The 21,196-nt window shown below is 46.5% G+C and overlaps 1 protein-coding gene across 2 annotated transcripts in view; it reads right to left on the bottom strand.

Moving 5' to 3' along the window:
- Kiaa2012 (KIAA2012 ortholog) overlaps positions 1–21,196 on the bottom strand; it is a 106,571-nt gene that overhangs the window by 14,355 nt on the left and 71,020 nt on the right. For both annotated transcript variants that reach the window (XM_029477902.1, XM_021162790.2), the window contains one exon: positions 15,563–15,635. In XM_029477902.1, the coding sequence (XP_029333762.1) occupies positions 15,563–15,635 (73 nt within the window). The remainder of the gene's footprint in view (positions 1–15,562; positions 15,636–21,196) is intronic.

Below are 21,196 nucleotides of genomic sequence, written 5' to 3'. Positions count from 1 at the left end.
TATTCATGTCTATTTTTATTTATTAAAATGAAATCATTTTTCATGTATTGTCTTAAAATTATATTTTCCATATTTATGTCTACAAGTTAATAATTCGCAATGATTATCTCTGAAAACTAGATCTCTGTGGGGGCTGCAGGGAACCAGCTCATTGAAAACTGATCCATAAATGTAAAGACTGATCAACTGTCCTGCCTCCTTATGTAAACTATACCACTGGCTAAGGGGAATATTCCTCTTTGTTGGCATCTCCCAACTAGTAATTGAGGAAGCACTGATAGAATTCCATCTGGCATTATTTTTGCCAGCCCCAGGACTGATGCATCTATAACTACTGGCATCAAAAAGAGACAAGTGAACATTCTGTGTCCTGAGAGACACAGAACTGGCCTTGCCAAACGGAAGAATGAAACCTGAATCTGATTAAATCTCTAGACTCAAGGACTGAGTAACAGGAAACAGAAAAGCTATGAAACACAAGAACCCACAACAGGAGGACACAGCAGAATCAACACCATGGGAAACAGACAGGACCAAGCGACCCAATTTTCTGAGCATAAACTAAAAGAGGAAATAAACTAAACTTAGGAATAAATAAACTAAAATTAGAAAATAGAGTGGAATCTATAATTTAAATGACACTTATAGGTCATATTAACTAATTATAATCAACTCAAAATTTACAATTATAAAACAAGTAAGAACTTGAAAACTATAAAAACATCGTCAGTATACTTAAGAATTCTTTGGATTTTTAGGTGCCATAATGTCTTAGTTATGTTTCTACTGCTGTGATGAAACATCATGATAAAAGCAACTTGGGGAGAAAGGGTTTACATATCCTGAGTCACAGTCTATTGGGGGAAGCCAAGGTAAGAACTCAAATAGAGCAGGAACCTGGAGGCAGGAGCTGATGCCGAGACCATGGAAGGGTGCTTCTTACTGTCTTGATCCCCATGGCTTACTCAGCCTGCTTCCTTATAGAACCCAGGACCTCAAGCCCAGGGATGGCCCCACCCACAATGGGCTGGGCCCTTCCCCATTAATCACCAATTAAGAAAATGCCCTGTAGGCTCACCTGCAGTTGGACTTTATGGAGGCATTTTCTGTTGAGAGTTGGTCTGGTGCTGTGTCTACAAATGCTAAATTCTGAACCCCAAGATCTGGTTGCCACTGGTGAGCAGATTCTCACATATGTTTGGTGTGTAAACCTGGCTCCCCAATTTAAAGCTATTGGTTAAATAAAAGGGACTACAGATAATTACTGGGGAGAATAGAGGTACTTTGGTTACTGGGCTGAGGGTCTCAAGTAAGGACCACGAGAAGAGAGGAGAAGGAAGGAGAAAGAGAATGGAAGAGAAGGAGAAAGAAAGACAGAGAAAAGGAGGTTTCCATTAGATGAGATGGACCAGGAACACATGCCCAAACTATATGTCCCTTGATGGAGTAGAAATAACCTAGGCAAGATTAAAACAGCAAGTACTTAGGGAGCACGGCTGGGGAATTAGCAGTCTGTGTATAGACAACAGATTGGGTGTAATTGTGCCAAGGTGGCCGGGTCATATTCATAACGAATATTTATTAAATAACATTTAAAAGTGCCATTTACATCCCCCTTTCTGGTGACTACAGCTTGTGTCAAGTTGATATGAAACTAGCCAAGAAAAATGACCTCACGGTTACGTCAAGAGTCCTTTCTTGCTTTGTTTTGTTTTTCTAGAACTGTGTGGGTTAAATGGGTTAAATGATATAAGCCTGGAATTGATTTAAAAGTGATAAGGAAGAGAGGATGGAGTTGGTGTAATATGGAGAATGTTGGCCAATGAGAGTGTTGCTTCTCCAAGCTATTCTCTAATGGGGGCATGGCTCTCTGTACTGTTCTGGTGCCTTTGTATACACTTAGGGCTTTCCATAATAATGGTTAGTTTTAAATTCAACTTATGCTTATTGTCTTGTCAGCTCTATGTCAACTTGACATGAGCTGTAGTTATCTAAAAGAAGGGAACCTCAATTGAGAAAATACCTCCTTAAGATCTGGCTGTAAGGCCTTTTCTTGGCTAGTGATCAGGGGAAGGGGCTCAGCCCATTGTGGGTGGAGCCATTCCTGGGCTAGTGGTCCTGGGTTCTATAAGAAAGCAGGCTGAGCAAGTCATGTGAACCAAGCCAGTAAGCAGCACCCCTCCATGGCCTCTGCATCAGCTCCTGCCTCCAGGTTCCTGCCCTGTTTGAGCTCCTGTCCTGACTTTCTTCCATGATGAACAACAATATGGAAGTGTGAGCCCAGTAAACCCTTTCCTCCCCAACTTGCTTTTTGGTCATGGTGTTTTGATGCAGCAACAGAAACCCTGCCACCCACCCTGGGGACACACATCTGTAATCCCAGATCTTCGGAAGCAGAGTCAGGAGGCAAGGTCATCTTCCTCTATATAGTGAGTTCCAAACTGTCCTGGGCAACAGGAGTCCCTGTCTCAAAGAAACAAAGCAAAACAAAAACAAAGAAAAGGAGAAGTACTTCATTTACATTTGGTGTCTTGAAAGGCTATCCAACTGATTTTACAAGTCTGTGTATAGTAATCAGTCTATTTGTTTTTAATGTCTTGTCTGTTATGATTTGGGTAGTAAATGCCTCTCACGAGTTATGTGCTAAAAAAGGTATTTGCCACGAGCCTGTGCTGATAGTGGGAGGTAGTAATACCTTTAGAATTTGAGCCTAGGGGAAGAAAGCTTGCCTTTGAAGTAGATATTGAGACTCTTTTTTTTTTCCTCTACTTCCCACTACGCCCCACACTCTCTGCCATGATGTTCTGCTTTCTACAGCCCAAAGCAAGAGGCGTGTGACCAGGGATTGAACCCCCTGCAACTGAAACCAACTAAAGCTTCCATTCTTATCTCTGACACAAACCCGACGAACATCAGTACAGTCCTATGTGATAACATCATCTGGAATACTGAGAACCATCTACTCCTTCCGGTCCACTCACCACCACCTCTTTCGTGTCGCTCATCATCTCCTACTTCCGGTCAGTTCACCATCTCCACTTCCGGCCCTCTCAGCATCCCCTACTTCCGGTCCGCTTACCATCTCCTTCTTCTGGTCAGCTCTTGCCTTTTTCCCTTGCAGAGCTGATGAGGGCAGTGGACATGTTGGCAGAAGCAATGAAGGAGGGTGTCTGCATCCTGATCCTTTCTCTAGAGAGATGGCTTCTGAAATTTCACTCAGGTGTGATGCTTGATGGCTACCGGAGAGCTCTGATACATGTATTTATCTGGATCAGGAAGTCTCTTCTCTTCTATTTCTATCTTGCTTTTTAAAAAATCTATCTGTCTATCTATCTATCTATCTATCTATCTATCTATCTATCTATCTCATTTTTAAAAGATAGGATTTCTCTGTGCAACTTCGGCTGTCTTTTTTTGAGACAGGCAGATTTCTGTGAGTTAGAGGCCAGCATAGCCTCCTGAGGGAGTTCCAGGGTAGCTAAAGCTTATTATTATTTTATATACATATTTGTTTTTGTGGTGCTGGACATTGGTTCCAGTACTTCACATGGGCTGGACAAGTACTTCCCCACTGAGCTACACACCCAACCTGGCTTTCCCCAAAGCCTAGCCACTTTGAATTCCTATGATAAATTGCTTTCAGTCACTGGTCTTTTATTATTGTTATTATTATTTTTACAATTTAAGTGTAAAGATTCACTTAACTATGTCTTAGGAATTATACATCTTTGATTATAAAACTGGCCAGGCTTGCATAAACAACACTCTAGTTTTTGTTTTTATTTTTATTTTTAAACATTTGTTTACTTATTATATATAAGTACACTGTAGCTGTCTTCAGAAACACCAGAAGAGGGCATCAGATCTCATTACAGATGGTTGTGAGACACCATGCAGTTGCTGGGATTTGAATTCTGGTCCTCTGGAAGAGCAGTCAGTGTTCTTAACCTCTGAGCCATCTCTCTAGCCCCCCCCCTTATTTTATGTATATGAGTATACTGTAGCTGTCTTCAGATCCCATTATAGATGGTTGTGAGCTACCATATGGTTGCTGGGAATTGAACTCAGGACCTCCAGAAGAGCACTCAGTGCTCTTAACTGCTGAGCCATCTTTCCAGCCCTCCACTCCAGTGTTTGAAATAGCATTTTGCTATATAGCCCAGGCTAGCCTTGAACTTGGGGATCCTCCTGCCTTCGCTCTCATGTGGCAAGATTGTACATAACACCGTCATGCCTGGTGGTTTTCTTTTCTTAGGCGCTCATTATCTCCAGTTTCAGCTGCTGTTTGTTTTGTTCTCTGTGGGAAATGAGTGTTATTTTCTAGAGGGTGAAGGTGTTTTTAGACTTGAAGACAACAGCTGTGTTCTGGGGACATTTTTGGTTTCCACACAGGGCCAAGTGGGAGCATGCAGGAAGCAGTCTTAGGGTGTTCTGTGCCTTCGTTCCCACTATGCAGTAGAAAGTTGTATGGGGTGTGTCATTCATCTAGAACCTTCTGAGCACAGGTGGCAGGACCTACCAACGTGTGTCTGTGCAGATCCCACAGGGAGCCTGGTGGCCTTCGTGAGGCGACTCTTGCATGGTGCCACCACCGTCCAGACTCTGAAGTCATCCTGGCTCCCAGGCACACACTTCCCACCATAGCGCCCTGCTATGCCCCCTTTACCCCCTCCTGCCTCGCCCGCTATAGCAGCCTGGCTACCATGCCTCTTGTTCCCTCTCTGCTGTTTGCTCCTGGAACCCAGAGCTGCATCCAGAAAAGCCCTTGGAACTGAACTTGATGCCCACAAGCGCCAGAGACCGTGGTTTCACTAATTAGCAGGGACTGTACAACTCTATAGCCTCAGCTTCCTTAACCTGCAATAGAAAAGAATTTCCAGGGATTCTAAACAATCTCCAAGATTCAAGCTGAGTTTTAGGGAAAAAGTGCTACATTTTGTCTGTGTATACAATATGTTTGTGCATGTGTGTGTCTGTCAGTGCGTGTGCAGGTGTGTGTCTTTGTCACTCTTTCTATTTAGAACACATGGCTGGTTACAATGCCTTAAGACTCCAGAGCCTGGTAGAAAGCTGTATCGGATGCTAACAAAATCAAACAACATCTAAAGAAGTCTGGCTTGGGGGCTGGTGAGATGGCTCAGTGGGTAAGAGCACCCGACTGCTCTTCCAAAGGTCCGGAGTTCAAATCCCAGCAACCACATGGTGGCTCACAACCATCCGTAACGAGATCTGACTCCCTCTTCTGGAGTGTCTGAAGACAGCTACAGTGTACTTACATATAATAAATAAATAAATCTTAAAAAAAAAAAAAAAGAAGTCTGGCTTTGTGTTTCAGCTCTTCCCCTTCCCAATTTGAGAGAGCACCTCATAGAGCCGTATTTTTCTTACCCATAAAGCAAGAATAAAATTTTAGATATTATAGTTATGGTGTGGCTAAAACAAGACAGATACACACAAAATACCACACATGCCCAAAATTATATATCTTTTCTCCACTCTTCTGATGGTGTGGCCAACAGACCCAAAGAAACCTTGTGTGAATTTAAAAGTCTGAATTGTCCTGCTGGCTCATCTGCCTCTCACCTTTTCTCCAGTCTCCCAGGCCCACCTGCATGGAATCCGTGGGCGGCCCCAGCATGTAGCAGCATCAAGCACTACTCAAAGAGGGAAAGAAAAGAGTGGAGAACAGGACTCCACAGATAGCCAGCCTGCAGGGAGACCCCTGCCTGGGGTCTTGAAGTCCCCAAAGGGGCTCATCTTTTTGTCAGGAGCTGTAGCCCTGTGCACTGGGGCCAGCTGCCTGACCCGTTTGTCTTTGAGTTCCCTCTCCTAACAAGCCACGCCACTTTGTTTCTCAAAGGGAAAAAAATACAAAATCCTGCAGGTGTGCGGGAGCAGGGCCTGAGCCCTGTGCTGAGGATGGAGGCTTAGCTCATTGGTAGAACACTTGTCTGGCAAGTGCAAGACCTTGGGTTTGGTTTCCAGCACGAAACAAAGAGACGATCCCAAGCGTCTCTTCATTCTAACTGCCTACTTGGAAGTGTGTGTGTGTGTGTGTGTAAGTCCCTATTTCTCTAGACCTTTCTGCTCTATCCTCTTCTACCCAAGAGCATTGACCTATGAGCTCTCCTTCTGATGACTGTTATCAACCAGGAGAATGAGTTAGACTGAGGCTGGGGAGGCCAGTTAGACCTTGGGTCCCTCCATAGCCCAGTTCTGTGATTAAGGACATGTTACCTTAATTTTCTCATGACAAGTGGAGATGCGCAGATGGAACCCTCTGTAAAGTGTGTGGTACCCTGGTGCCCCACACAGTGAGCAAGAACTGCCATGCTCCTCCCTTCTGAGGGCACTTCAGCTTCAGTAAATGTCCTTCCTTCATGGCAGGTGTCACCTCCTCCAGGAAGTCCTCACTTATCCTTTGGATCTAAAATGTCCTCGAAAGGATCACACACTAAAGCCTTGGCTGCCAGCCTGTGGGGCTCTGGGGAGGTAGTGGGAAGTTTGTGGAGGGCTCAGTGGGACACTGGCTCCTTCCTCTGTCCTTTTGCTTTTCAGCTACTGGCTGTGAGCACCTCTGCTCTGCTTTGGCCTACAGGGCTCCAGAGCATCAGGCCACATGACCATGATGCAATCGGTCCTCTTTCCCAGTTGTCCTCTCTCTCCTGTTTGGTCTTAGTGATGGAGAGCTGACTTGTAGGCCTTTACTGGCCTCCGTCTTTGCTCCTCCAATCCATTGCTGGTGCTGCGTTCTGTCAGGTACTGTTGGAACCCTGGGCATGCAATCTTTCTCCTCCAAGTCAAACTAGAGCTGCAGGAGGGAAAATGTCTTCCCCGAGCCAAAGAGAATGAGGAACTTAGCCAGGGATTAAGTGAATAAAAGAGCCCTCCATTCATGTAGTCAGCAGTTAAGGACAGAAAGACCTGGCTGAACCAGAGATGCTCTCACTGGTACCAATAAAAATTTCACTTTTTGGCCGGGCAGTGGTGGTACACGCCTTTAATCCCAGCACTTGGGAGGCAGAGGCAGGTGGATTTCTGAGTTCGAGGCCAGTCTGGTCTACAGAGTGAGTTCCAGGACAGCCAGGGCTATACAGAGAAACCCTGTCTCAAAAAACCAAAAAATTGACTTTTTTAAGATCAATAACTCAACCAAAACCCAGCATGAGCGATGAGCAAATCAGCTTTGTTATTTTTAGTGAGGGGGCTGGGGGACCACCTGAGGCCTTTGGAACAGGTCCTGTTGCCTCCTCTTGGGCTCATGGTGATGACATACCCACAGAGGCCTGGGTGCAGCAGAGCCTTCGATTGGCCACAGTACAGATGGCAGGCTGGCCTTCTCTGTGACCAGCTGCAGTGGAAGGAGCCTGGTCTCAGCTCAGTTGCTAGAACAACCGTGTGAGGGGTGGGGTCTGGGTATTCCACAAGCTATTCATCTTGGTTTGTGGGAAGGAAACAAAGGCCCATAGAAGTGATCTGTCCTGCCCTCAATATTGGACTTGATCAAAGCCAACAGGTAAGTGAGCCCCTGCCTTTTGACTTTGGAATTTGGTGTCCCCAGTGAGTTGATTCCGGTGCTTTTCAGATACCAATGTGTATGTAGACACCTGAGGATTGTGTGTATGCATGTGTGTGTGTACAGGAGCATATGCATGTATGTCTATGTATATGTACTGTGTATGTATATATATACTGTGGACATGAGCCTACAGCCTGTGTCAGGCAAGTGCTCTCCTCTCAAGCCTCACCCTCAATCCTCTTTTCACCTTTAGTGAGATAGGTTGTTTATTAGCTTAACTGTGTTTTACTGTTTATTCTGAGCCAAGGTCTCATTAAGTTGCCCAGGTAGGACTTGAATTTGCAATTGTCCTTCCTTACTCTCCCAAGTAGCTGGGGTGACAACAGACCTGTGCCACGAGGCTTGGCTACCCAAGAGTCCTGTTGCAGCACAGGTAGGTCTTGGGAGAGAGCAGCCTCTGCATCTTTAACAAGCTCTCAGAGGAAGGCCAGACAGGTAGTCTTCACAGAAATGTCTGCTCTAGACCTTGTGTATACACATGGCATACCTTACGCCCTAGACAGCCTGAGGGCAGTCACCTCAGGTTAGCAGAGCCAGTGGGAAGGCTTCTTAGAACCTGACAGGCCAGAATTACCCATTGGCCAGCATTACCCATCCTGTGCTGCTCCCCATCCTGTGCTGCTCCCCATCCTGTGCTGCTCCCCATTCCTGTGCTGCTCCCCATCCTGTGCTGCTCCCCATCCTGTGCTGCTCCCCACCCTGTGCTGCTCCCCATCCTGTAGTGCTCCCCATTCCTGTGCTGCTCCCCATCCTGTGCTGCTCCCCATCCTGTGCTGCTCCCCATCCTGTGCTGCTCCCCACCCTGTGCTGCTCCCCACCCTGTGCTGCTCCCCATCCTGTGCTGCTCCCCACCCTGTGCTGCTCCCCATCCTGTGCTGCTCCCCATCCTGTGCTGCTCCCCATCCTGTGCTGCTCCCCACCCTGACTGATGCCTCTTTGACTATGGTGGAATGTGTGGGCTGGCTGGTGGCCATGGCTTCTTTGAGCCCTCCCACTTGTAGGCTTATGATCTCCATTATTCCTGCCGGCCCTGCTTCTTTATAGGGAAGTTTGTGGAGCTCAATGCTGAAACCTTCACTGTAAGCTCCTGAGGGTATGGAACTTGGCATTGCCGTCATTAGTTTCCTAAAACCAGCACATTCCTCCATTCATCTGGTTCTTTCATCCACTCACTTGTGAGATGTATGCAAGGTTTGCGTGGTAGCCGTGCCTACAAGCACAAGCATGAGACGTGGACTGTAAAGTGGTACCTAGTGGTTATCCAACACACATGTGTGAAACCGAGTAAGACTTCGGGTCTCCCTCCCAGCAAAGTGGAGGCGGCAAGTGACGTGGAGTGTAACGGGAAGCAGACAGCCTGGGATGCTTCCTAATACAGGGCTTATTTTCAAGTACAGAGTCCAGGCAGCTCTCGTTAGGGTCAGTGGAAATTAGACCGCCGGATCCCCACAATTCACAAATGCATTAAATATTCCTTTCTCTTACTTTGATACCACAGAGTCCAGTGGCGAAAGCAGGAGGATCTTACCCCTCTTAGGGAAGCCACAGTGTGGGCAGCTAGAGCCTGGTGTTTGCGGTGGCGAGAGAAAACATCCTGAGCTAAAGAGCTGGCCTGAGAGGAAGAGTAACTGAGTCTAAGAGGCGAGAATGTGGCCTCTAGGAGACAGAAACAGACCTGACCGGCTGTGCACATGCCTGCTTCTGCCTGTGGGTAGCAGCGCCCCCTTGTGTTTAGCTTGGTTCAGCCAGCAGGACTGAATCGGTCTTGGTATTTACTACAATAGTAACCCTAACTAAAACAGGGATTTGCCTGACAGTTTGAGCTCAATCCCTGGACCCCATGTGGTGAAAGAGAGAACTGCCTCCTGCGGGTTGTCCTCTGACTTGGGCATGTGCCTGAGCCTCCCCGCAGCCTTATGTCCAACCTTATTCCTTGCCCGTTACCTGCCTGCCAGCTTGGCTTTGTTCTCAAGGCAGAAATGAAGGAGCCTTCCGTTCGGCTTATGCTCTTTGTTAGAACAGCAGGACATGACTGCACATCCCTCTTTATTATTATTATTATTTTATGTGTACGAGTGTTTTGCCTGCATGCTTGTCTGTGCACCAGGTGTGTGCTTGGTACTTGTAGGAGCCAGCGGAGGGCATTGGATCCTTAGAACTGGAGTTACAGGTGGTTGTGAGCTACCGCGTGGGTGCCAGGACTTGAACCCAACCACTGAGACATCTCTCCAGCCCTCCACATTCCTCTTGACGAGGTAGCAGTCTCTGGGCTTTCTCTTCCTGAATGGAGTTGTGGAAGTGGCTCAGTGTTTTCTGAGGTTTGCCCCCTCCATTACTATTCTAGGCTGGTCCTTCATGAAGGACCTGAGAACTTTCTCAGACTACCTTAAGGCAAGGTTGGGGAGGAGCCTAGTGTGCATAAGGGCCCAAGCTTGCTGCCTAGCATAAAGTTTTAAAGTATTCTGCCATATTTCAAGGAATGCTTTTGTTTGTTTGTTTCTTTCTTCAGACTTTCTCTCACTATGTGGATCAGGCTAGCCATCTCAGGATCCCCACCCTTGTTGGGTCTTCACTTAAAGGACTAAGGCAGAGGATTAATGGAGTCCTCAACACCAAGTGTCCTGCCACGGAGACTGGCTTGGAGAGTAGTTACCATGCTAGCACTAGGTTCTCTTGATAAGGTATTAATACCAATTATGACTATAATTAAAGGTGTCTTCTCTGCTTATTCTTAAATGGATTGCTGGGCATGATGGCACATGCCAGATAATCCCAGCATTCGGGAGGCAGAAGTAACAGGGAGGTTCAAAGTCATCCTTAGCTGCACAGGGAGTCTGAAGCCAGCCTAGATCTCAAAACCCCAAAATACACAAATCAAAGAGAGCTGCTAATAGAACATCTTGAGATACATCTGGGATAGCTACTTGTCTAAGCCTGTCTAATCAGCCCCTCTTTATCACAACCACCGCAGGAAAGATATCCAGAGAAATTCAGTAATTTCCTCAAGGTGACACAGCTAGTAAGTGGTGGAGTGAGGATTCAAACCCAGGAAGTACGACTCAGTAAGCGCTCTTAATCACAGTGATGTCTGGACTTCGGCTAAAGAAGGATTTCTGCAGAAAAGTAACTAAGTCTGTCAAAGAACACGTGCCTAAGTGGTTGAAAGGAAAGAAATCATTGCACGAGCATCCGACAGGCTATACAATCAAGGCGTTGACAAGAAGGAATGGGGCCTGAAGAGACGACCCCACTCAGCAGTTAAAAGTGCTAAGGGTTTTGTAGAGGACCTGCGTTTGATTCCCAGGCCTCGTTTCAGGCTGCCCGTACCTGCTTGCATCTCTAACTCTAGGGGGACCTGACTCACCTCAGCTTCCATGGGTACCTGTGTTCATATGCACATATCTAACCCAGATGTACACACACATATACAAAGTTAAAAATAAAACTTGGAAAATGGACCGAGAGCCAACTGTTCTCGAGCATTTGATGTATGGCAGGTGTTCCTTTTTTTTTTTTTTTAACTGTCTTTTGGAGATGTGCTCAAGGTTGGCTTCGAACTCTTTACATAGCCAGCATGACCCTGAAGGTCCGACCTTCCTGGCCCCGCCTCTTCAGTACTGGGCTTATAGATAAGCAAGTGCCATCACACCAGTTTGTGAGGTGTTGGGGACTGAATCCTGTGATTGGTGTTTGCTCATAGTGCGCCGACTAAGCCTTGGCCCCAGCCCCCGAGACGGGTATCCCAAGCATATTCTAGATACTGCCTGCTCACCAATTCCTTCCCTAATTCCTGTTATATTTTTTAATTAGATATTTTCTTTATTTACATTTCAAATGTTATCCCCTTTCCTAGTTTCCCCTCTAAAAACCCCCTTCCCTTATACCCTCCCTCTCCCCCTGCTCCCCAACCCACCCACTCCTGCTTCCTGGCCCTGGCATTCTCCTATACTGGGGCTTAGAACCTTCACAGGACCAAGGGCCTCTCCTCCCACTGATGACTGACTAGGCCATCCTCTGCTACATATGCAGCTGGATCCTATTATATTTTAAAAGAACAGACAAGGTAAGACCCTGGAAAATTCAGATAATTAAATACTGGAAACAGGTTTCAGGACTGTGGCTTGAGAGTGTGGTCCCTGGGCCTCCAGCATCAAGTGAGAAATTCACTAAAAATCCATATTGCCAGGCCTAGGTCCCGGACTAAATAAAACTAAAAATGTTGCAGAGAAGCCCAGAAATCTTTTTTTCCACCTTTTTTGCTCCTTTTGTCTCCCTTAGTTAAAAAATAAATTAAAAAAATACTTTAAAGATTTATTTTTCTTTATGTGTATATACATGTCTGTAAATATATGCTGTGCATGTGGGTACCTTTGGTGGCCAGAAGAGGGCGATAGATATGCTGGAGCTGAGGTTACAGTCAGTCGTTAGTCACCTGATGTAGGTGCTGGAAATTAAACTCATGGCCTCTGGAAGGGCAGAGAGCTCTCCTAACTACAGAGTCATCTCTCTAACCCTTTGTTTAACTTTGGAAACAGGGTCTGTCTCTATAGCCCAGGCTGGCCTTGAATTTGTTTGCTGCACACCATAGCCTTTTAACTGCCAGAATTCCAGGCAAGTGCCATCAGAAACCTTTCACAAACTTTTCAGGTGATGGCTGGCTGTGGGGGTGGGGGTGGTGCACATCTTTAATCCCAGCACTCATGAGGCAGAGGCAGGTGGATCTCTGGTCTACAGAGCGAGTTCCAGGATGGCCAGGGCTACACAGAGAAACCCTGTCTTAAAAACAAAACAAAACTTGAAGTGCACTAAAGTATCAGAAGCACTGGTCTAGGAAGTAACTAGAATTGACCTTTTATCCTTTCCTTGGGCTTTGGGACTGTTTCCCCGGTCTGCCCAGATTTGGAGGTTGCTGGTAGACCTTATCTTGTGAAAACTTGCAAAAGAATTCTAAGTCCTCTCACTAGATCACTCATAATTTTTTTTAAATGTACTAATGTGTATATATATATGCAATACGTGTAATACTGGTGACTGAGCCCAGGGCCTCACACATCCTAGAAAGTGTTCTAACACTGAGTTGTATTCCTAGTATCTGGCTCACTCCTTATAATAAACCGTGCAGGTCACTACTGAATTTAAAGTAGGAAAAAAACATGACCATTAAGACCAAAGGGGAGAATTGTTCTTTAAACAGCTAAAAGCACTTCCTTGGAATTTCCTTCTTCTTGCATTCCAAGACCGAAAAGCCTTTCTAAAAATTAGCATTTGCCATTGAGACAGGCACAGGCCTCCGGTGACTTTCTGCAGTGGCATTTCATTGCATTGAGAATGTCTGGCTAACCTCCGAGGACTTGGCCGGAGCCGGCCCTGGCATCATGAGACAGGAAATCTGTTTTGACTGACTCAGTCATGGCTTAGCTTGGGCCATGTTCTGTGGTGCCTAAAGACCCTGCTGCACTTGGCTGAGACGCTGGAGCCTGCCAGGGTTCGCATTCTGGATCTGTGATTTACAACAGGGACAATCTGAAGGTCAGGGTACATTTTCCTGGCTAGTGTCACTCAGCTTTGAGCATGGAGGTGACAGAGCCTCATGTTAGAAGAATCCTTGCTTAAAATCCTGACCAACCGAGGCCTCATACTCCCAAGATATATTCTTATCAGACACCCACAAAGAATGACATTAAATATCAGTATGGAGCTGGAGAGATGGCTCAGCGGTTAAGAGCACTGGCTCCTCTTGCAGAGGTCCTGGGTTCTATTTCCAGCAAGCACATGGTGGCTCACAACCGTCTGTACGTAGGGTTGCAGGGGATCTGATGCCCTCTGTTGGTCTCCTCAGGCACTGCATGCACATGATACACAGACGTACATGCCAGTAAAACACCCATACTCGGAAAATAAAAATAAATACATCAGCTGGGCGTGGTGGTGCACGCCTTTAATCCCAGCACTCGGGAGGCAGAGGCAGGCGGATTTCTGAGTTCGAGGCCAGCCTGGTCTACAAAGTGAGCTCNGCCTGGTCTACAAAGTGAGCTCCAGGACAGCCAGAGCTATAAAGAGAAACCCTGTCTCGAAAAACCAAAAAAAAAAAAAAAAAAAAAAAAAAACATCTTTAGAAATAGTAAAATGAGTATAAAATTATTTTTGAGTAGGATGGGAAGAAACAGTGGAAGATAAACAGGAAATATCAAAACCTTCCACTTAAGGAGGCAGAGTCAGTGCTGTTTCACAGTTTGGTAGTGACCACAAGAGGGAAGATATTAATTTGCTGCAATGTCCAAATTGAGATTGGCATTTATTAAGAGTAGAGTTCTTTTACCAGCCCCTGAGGCAGAAAAGGATGCCAGGGGTGGAGAGCTGAAGGTATTTGTAGCCTGCTACACAGTTCAAGTTCAGTTTAGTAGCACAGGCCTGCAGCTGGGCAATGCATTCGCTTGTGACTTTAAGGGGCCAGGAAAGAGAAAAGGCACCCTCTGTGAGTCACATGGTTTAGGTTTCAGAGCCCAGGCTGGAGTTCAGGCCTGTGTGCTCCCTCTGCTGTACATTGTATCGCAACAATAAGCACATGGCTTCTGTCTGGCCTGGAACCCACCCTTAGAAATGTAAGCGGGGCTGGAGAGATGACTCAGTGGTTAAGAGCATTGGCTCCTCTTCCAGAGGTCCCGAGTTCAATTCCCAGCAACCACATGGTGGCTCACAACCATCTGTAATGGGATCTGATGCCCTTGTGATGTGGCTGAAGACAGCAACAGTGTACTCATATACATAAAATAATCTTGAAAGAATGAAAGGAAGAAAGAAATGTAAGGGGTTTCCACTTCCACTTCTGCAAGAAGCAATGACACCCACCTTTAATGCTAATACGAGGCAGGGATGGGGGCGGGGACAGGGACAGGGGCAGGGGGATTTCTGTGAGTTCCAGGACAGCCAAAGTCACACACTGAGACTGTCTTAAAACACACAAGCAAAACTAAAACTAAAACCGAAACCAAACCCAAACCAAGCCAAAACTAGAAGCTATAAGGGATAAGGAATAGTTCTGCTGCCAGAGCCCAGTGGGATAGTAATATGCCTAGGTTCCACAAAAGCGTTGAGAGTCTAATTCAGTCTCTGAGCTATGAACTGTGAGTGCCTCCACACCCAGTGGTCCCAGGCTCCATATTTCTTAGAACTACTACCACCCGTCACAATCAATATAGACTTGTTTTTGAAGGAAGCCTCCACCAAGGCACACTGTTCGTTTGAGAAAGGATCTCTCTGTAGTGCTGGCTGTCCTGGAACTAAGGAGACCAGGCTGGCCTTGAACCCCCGGAGATCTACCTATCTTTATCTCCCAAGTGCTAGGATTAAAGACCTGTGCCTCTTTGGCAGGCGTATCAAGGCATTCTTGCCAGCCAGGGCTCTGGAGGACAGCAGCTAGGCCTCTAAAGAGAAGGTCCTAGCCGGGCGTGGTGGCGCACGCCTTTAATCCCAGCACTCGGGAGGCAGAGGCAGGCGGATTTCTGAGTTCGAGGCCAGCCTGGTCTACAAAGTGAGTTCCAGGACAGCCAGAGCTATACAGAGAAACCCTGTCTCAAAAAACCAAAAAAAAAAAAAAAAAAAAAAAAAAAAAAAAAAAAAAGAGAAGGTCCTGCTTTCTCGCCCCAGCATGTCTGTAGGGATGGAACCCTAGCCTCCTCACCAGCATATGCACACCTCCATGAAAGCAGGAGGTGAAGAAGGGGGTGGGGTTTGTGTCTGTCTCAAAGTCTCTACTCTTGTCTCAGTCTGCAGTCTCCAGCAGGAAAGAAATCTTTAAATAATGGAAGAACAGAAAACATGTCGCTCGCATTTGCATTCGACAGTCAGAGGCCTCTGTTTCTAACTCCCAGTTCATGCTTTGAAGGGACATGGAAAGACTTCTCTGTTAATGGGTCTGAATGGCACCAAGTTCTATCTGGGCAGTCCCAGTGATAGGATACACGAATCGCCAGCTCACTCTACCTTGGCTGTCTTTGGCATTTCCTCTGAGGGGTCCTCCTGGTTCTTCATGAGAGTCAAGTTCATTTCCACGTTCCTATTGGGTTAACACACAAAAGAATAATGAGACAAAATAAATGCAAAGTCCCCTGTGTCCATGCCCTTCCGGTAGAGTGTGGATTTTTGAAACAGGGTGTCCTTATGTAGCCCTGGCTGTCCTGGAACTCACTCTGTAGACCAGGCTGGTTTTGAACTCACAGAGATCCAACTTCCTCTGCCTCCTGAGTGCTGGGATTAAAGGCATGTGCTACCATTACCCAGTGCTGCTGAGGATTATAATCAGGATGTCTCCCCATGCCAGGCAAGTGCTCAGCTGCAGAGCTACCATCCCCAGCCTGTCCTCTTTGTCAGCTTCTTGCAGCATAAGTGTCCAGAGATCAGTTTTAAGGAGCCAGGTGGGGCTTTAGTCCCGCTGATCTTCATGCTGCCTTGCTCATCAATGTCTTCTTCGAGAAGGGAAAAAGACACAGCTGCTGGGAGGGTGTGGAGCACCTCTAGGGACTTGACAGAGCTGGCAATCGAGTAAAGGCTGAGAGGAGGGGGAAACTTGGGGAGGAGCCACAGCCTTTAAGGCAGGGTAAGGGTTTCATCCTTTATCCTGAGAACAAATAGATGACACTGAGGAGAGGCAGGGAAGCCAAAGGGTCGGCTTGGCCTTTGGTGGCGTCCCAGGGTTACCATGGGCTGGGTTCGTTCTTCCATTTGATACCCTCTTCCCTCTTTCCCTGAGTCACAGGAGCGATTTCACTGTCCAGAAATCCCCCTCACAGAGCTGTTAAATCTCAGCTGCTGCGCATCAGAATCATTTGAAGAGTTAAAGAAATCCAAACCAAACAAAAAAAGCAGGATCTAACACCAAGCAAAATCGGACACTGTGGGGTAGTGGGGTTTTGAGGCGTCTTGTTCCATCGTGCAGTTGGATCAAGAACCCCTGTCCTCCAGCAGCTGAAGGGCAGCTCCTTAGCAACCAAAAAAGTAGAGCAGGTGGAGTTGGCAAGGGAGGAGACACCCTGAGCTGCTAAGTGAGGCTGCTCATGCATGTGCTTGGACCAGCGGGTACTGGGATTACATTCAGTGATACAGCTATGTAGAGAGAATCTCTGTGCACTGTGTGGAAGCATTACCTGTCAATAAAAAGCTGATGGCCAATGGGCTGAGGCAGGATTAGAAGGTGGGACATTCAGAAGAAAGACTGGGATTCTGGGATGGAGTCAGACACCAGAGAGCTTCCCCCCAAACTCTGAGGAAGACAGTCCATGAAGATGAGAAGAGGTAACCAGCCATGTGGCGGGACATAGAATAAACAGAATAACTGAGTTGGGAATTAGCCAAGCTTTCGCCTTAGGCAATTATTCATGATTCTTCAGTCTTAGAGTCATTATTTCATGAACTTGGGTGCGGGTGGTTACACAGCTGGATTGAGCCACTGCAAGCTGTGGGCTGTGGAAGTCCCTCCCATAGTCCCACCCTTTAGTGGGCACTTGTCCACTTGTCATCAAATTGCCCACGTTGGGAAAAGAAAATTTATCATCTGCTAAGGCAGTGGTTCTTAACCTGTGGGTTTTGACCCCTTTGGGGATGGATCAACCCTTTTACAGGGTTGCTCGCCTATGACCATTGAAAAACACAGATATTTATATTACAATTCATAACAGTGGCAAATTACAGTTATGAAGTAGCCATGAAATAATATGGTTGGGGTCACCACAATGTGAGGAATTGTGTTACAGGGTCACCGCATTAGCAAGGCTGACAAACACTGTGCTAAGGCCTTCTCAATGTTTTTAATTCACCTGCTGGCTCTGACCTGGGTTTCTTCCTTGCTGGCCTAGTGCTTAGAGCTGGTGAGATCTGCTGACACGAAATGCTAAAGGGGCCAATAACTGTCCCTCCTTTGGATTTCTCAGCTGTGCCCAGTATAGTAAAAATAAAATTAAAAAGTCCCAGAATAAGAGGAAGGCTAAAAACCAACCAACCAACCAAAAGTCACCCAAACATAGAAAAGCCAACCAAACCAAGCACTGCACAAAACCCTTCCTCAGTCACTGTAAACCGTTGAGTTAGAAAGAAAAAAAAAATCAGTTTTTGCCTCCTTGTTTATAATGCCTTCCAATCTTTCAATCTAACAGGAACTTGGATGGAAAGAGGGAAATGAGTTTCCTGTATTGGAAGAATTTCAAATGCAGAAAAGTGGCTGGTCTCAGCAACATGCATCCTTAGGCCTGCAGAGGTGAGGAATATTCTCCCCATTTCCGAGATGGGAAGATGGAGGCAGGGAGAGTCAGTGATCTGGAAACTCTTCGAGTGAACCCTTATTAGAGAAAGCAGCTTACTCTTAAATTCAGTTTCTTCAGATACTGAGAAGCACCAAGACTCTGTCTTTTTCTTTTTCTTTTTTTAAACATATGAGCCCACATGCGAAATAATGTACCTGAGGCCATTCATTTGTTACAATAGGTTGGAAATAGCCGACATGGCCTATCAGCTGGATTGGTAATTACAGTAATTTAGGGAGAACAAGGTAACTGAGTTGACATAGAACTCCAAGAACTCTGAGAGTGCCTGGGCAGTGGTGGCATAGCTTTTAATCCCCGCACTTGGGAGGCAGAGGCAGGCAGATGTTTGAGTTTGAGGCCAGCCTGGTCTACAAAGTGAGTTCCAGGACAGTCAGAGCTTCACAGAGAAACCCTGTCTTGGAAAACCAAACCAAACCAACCAACCAGACAGACAGACAGACAGAAAGAAATCTAAGAGTATGACTCCAAATAATGTGTATTCATTCGAACACCCGATTTCCGTGAAAATCCAGTTTTCTATTTCTCTGTTTGCATTGCATTTGACATGTCAGCAACGGCACACAGGGCCAGGCATAGTGGCGCATGCCTGTGACCCAAGTACTCCAGAAGGTCAAAGTTATCCTTAGCCGCACCGTGGGTGCGAAGCCATCAGCCCCCAGTAAATAATTAAACGTCCTCTTTGCGCATTTCAGATTCAAAACTTGAACTGAAAGCCGAAAGCCATCCCGGTTCAGGAGGCTAACGCAGAGAAGCTCGGCCTCCCAGGCTTTAAACAGTGCTAAACTTCCGTTACTGTGACGAAGACCTAGCACAGACAGTTTGAAGGGAGAAAAGATGGGTCTTCTCAGTTTTCAAGGAGTCAATCCACTGTGGCAGAAAGGGATGGGGCAGAACAGTTGGCATCACTGCGGCCAGGGAGCAGGCAGACAGAATCCCGCGCCTGCGCTCTCAGTGGCTCCCGCGGCTTCAGTGGCTCCCGCCGCTCTCAGTGGCTTCCGCCCCACTCTCAGTGGATCGCGCCTTTCCCTTTTTCATTCCATCCAGACCTTCAGCCAGGGATGGTGCCACCCACACCAGGACAGGCTCTTCCCACTTTAGTTAATCCTCCCTGGGGATGTCCTTATAGACACACTGCAGGTAACCCTCACTCATCTCCTAGGCGCTTCTCCATCCAATGAAGTTGCCATTGGAGATTAACCATCCCAGCTTCAGGTGCGACCCTGTCTGAAAAACTCCAAACCACGGGCTGGGGGTGCAGCTCAGTGGTAGAGCCCTTATCTAGCATGCAATACCCCCCAGTTCGATCTCTAATACTACAAAATTCAGACAGACAGCAGCAAAATACAAAAATGAAATTACTAAGCTAGGTGATCAAAACACAAGTATGTACATACACACACACACACACACACACACACACACACACACACATATACACACACATTTTCGATTTTGGAATATTTTCATACAAATAGTGAGATATCCTGGGAACAAGACTCAAATGTACATACACCATTCATTTATTTGTGTCTCAGATATGTTTTATGCACACAGCCTGAGGATATTTTAAAAGTGCATTTTTACTGGGACTTCTCATAGAGCTCAGATGTAGAATTTTCTATTTATCGCATCTTTTTCCATTATCCAATTTTTTATTTTTTTCTGACTTGGGAGCATTTCAGATTTCACAGTTTGGGGCTAGAGATGCTCATCTTGTTGAGTGAGCAAAACATATGAAAGTTTCCATCCCAGCTCTGTGACGCTGGCTAAGTCATCTGCTTGTCTTCTGTTCCTTCAGCAGATGACAGTTATTGACATATCTGCCTTGTGCCAAGTACTGTGCTGGGGACGGGGAACACAAAGTTGAGGGTCTATTTGTAATTAGCTTACTTGAGTTAGGAAAATTTCGAAAAACCTCACAAGAAACCTGTTGTAAGACCGAGTGTAAACGACGTGATAGATTGAAACAGGTTTCCTCAGGACCTCAAGGGAGCTGAAGCTAAATACAGCCAGGAGGTTTGTTTACTGGGAGGCATAGCATGAAGTCTTGGAGGAGTGGGAAGGCCAGGCAATTCCAAGCAGAGGGAGCAGCAGGGTGGAGCCTGCAGGCTGCAGTGGCAGACGGTGTAAATTGGATAGAGGCCACATCTTGCATGGACCAATTCAGAGTTTTAGAAAAACTGAATTTGTTATACCTTTCTAATTGTAAAAGAAATACAACTTCAAAGACGGGAAAGACTTCACTGGAACTCTCTGTGGCTATGGTAAGGGTTTTCAAGCAAAGTGATGCTAGCACTGACTTTAGAAAGAGCCATGAGAGCGGGGTGGAATTAGAGGCCTGGGTGGGAAGCAGTTAGAATGACAAACACTGTAAACAACCAGGCAACTCTGGGACAGTGTATGAGACAGTTCCCAGTGACACATAGACCAGTTAGAGCCCAAAGCTGCTGCCCTTGTGACTTCCAGACCAGGAACCACCTAATTCCTGAGCCTCAGTTTCCACTGCTTATCCTCAGGCAGGGCACTCTAGCTGGGCATGGCACTTCTATGCTCAACCGACATCGGGCTTCTCCAGGGCACCACAAGATGGGAAGCGTGGAACACGGAAGGAAGAGGTGGGGAGGGGCTTCTGTCTTTCTCCACTTGCCTTGTCACTTGTCTCTGACCCTCTGTCAGAGCGGTGAGAATCACAAGTAACACACAGAGAGCTGGGCAGGGTGGTAAACACCTGAGAGGTGGAGGCAGGAGGATCAGAAACTCAAGGCCAGCCTCAGCTACATAGTTCAAGGTTAACCTGTACTACAAAAGAACTTTTTTTTTTTGGTTTTTTGAGACAGGGTTTCTCTGTGTAGCCCTGGCTGTCCTGGCACTCACTTCGTAGACCAGGCTGGCCTCAAACTCAGAAAATCCACCTGCCTCTGCCTCCCGAGTGCTGGGATACAAAAGAACTTCTTAAGAGATAAGCAGATGATAGATGCTATATAAAGTTCCCCAAATGTTCAACTTGGAAAATGCATTTGGAAATTCTGTGTATTTGATACCCAAAAACAGTATCTTTAATTTTTGGGGCCCACAGGAGCCCGAAGAGAGAGAGCATCAGATACCCTAAAATTGGAGTTACACAAGATTGTTAACCACCATGTGGGTTCTGTGAATTGTACCCAGGTCCCCTGGAAGAGTATCCAGTGATCATCTGACCCTCAGAGCCAGAACCAGCTATCTTACCAGCTTATACATCAATACCTGTCTTTCTTTTTTTCTCCCCTCTCCTCCCTCCCCTCCCCTCTCCCCTCTCCCCTCT

Source organism: Mus caroli, chromosome 1 (genome assembly GCF_900094665.2).
Source record: "Mus caroli chromosome 1, CAROLI_EIJ_v1.1, whole genome shotgun sequence".
Taxonomy (NCBI): domain Eukaryota; kingdom Metazoa; phylum Chordata; class Mammalia; order Rodentia; family Muridae; genus Mus; species Mus caroli.
The sequence above is the reverse complement of the archived record's forward strand: the minus strand, read 5'-3'. Positions and strand labels throughout refer to the sequence as shown.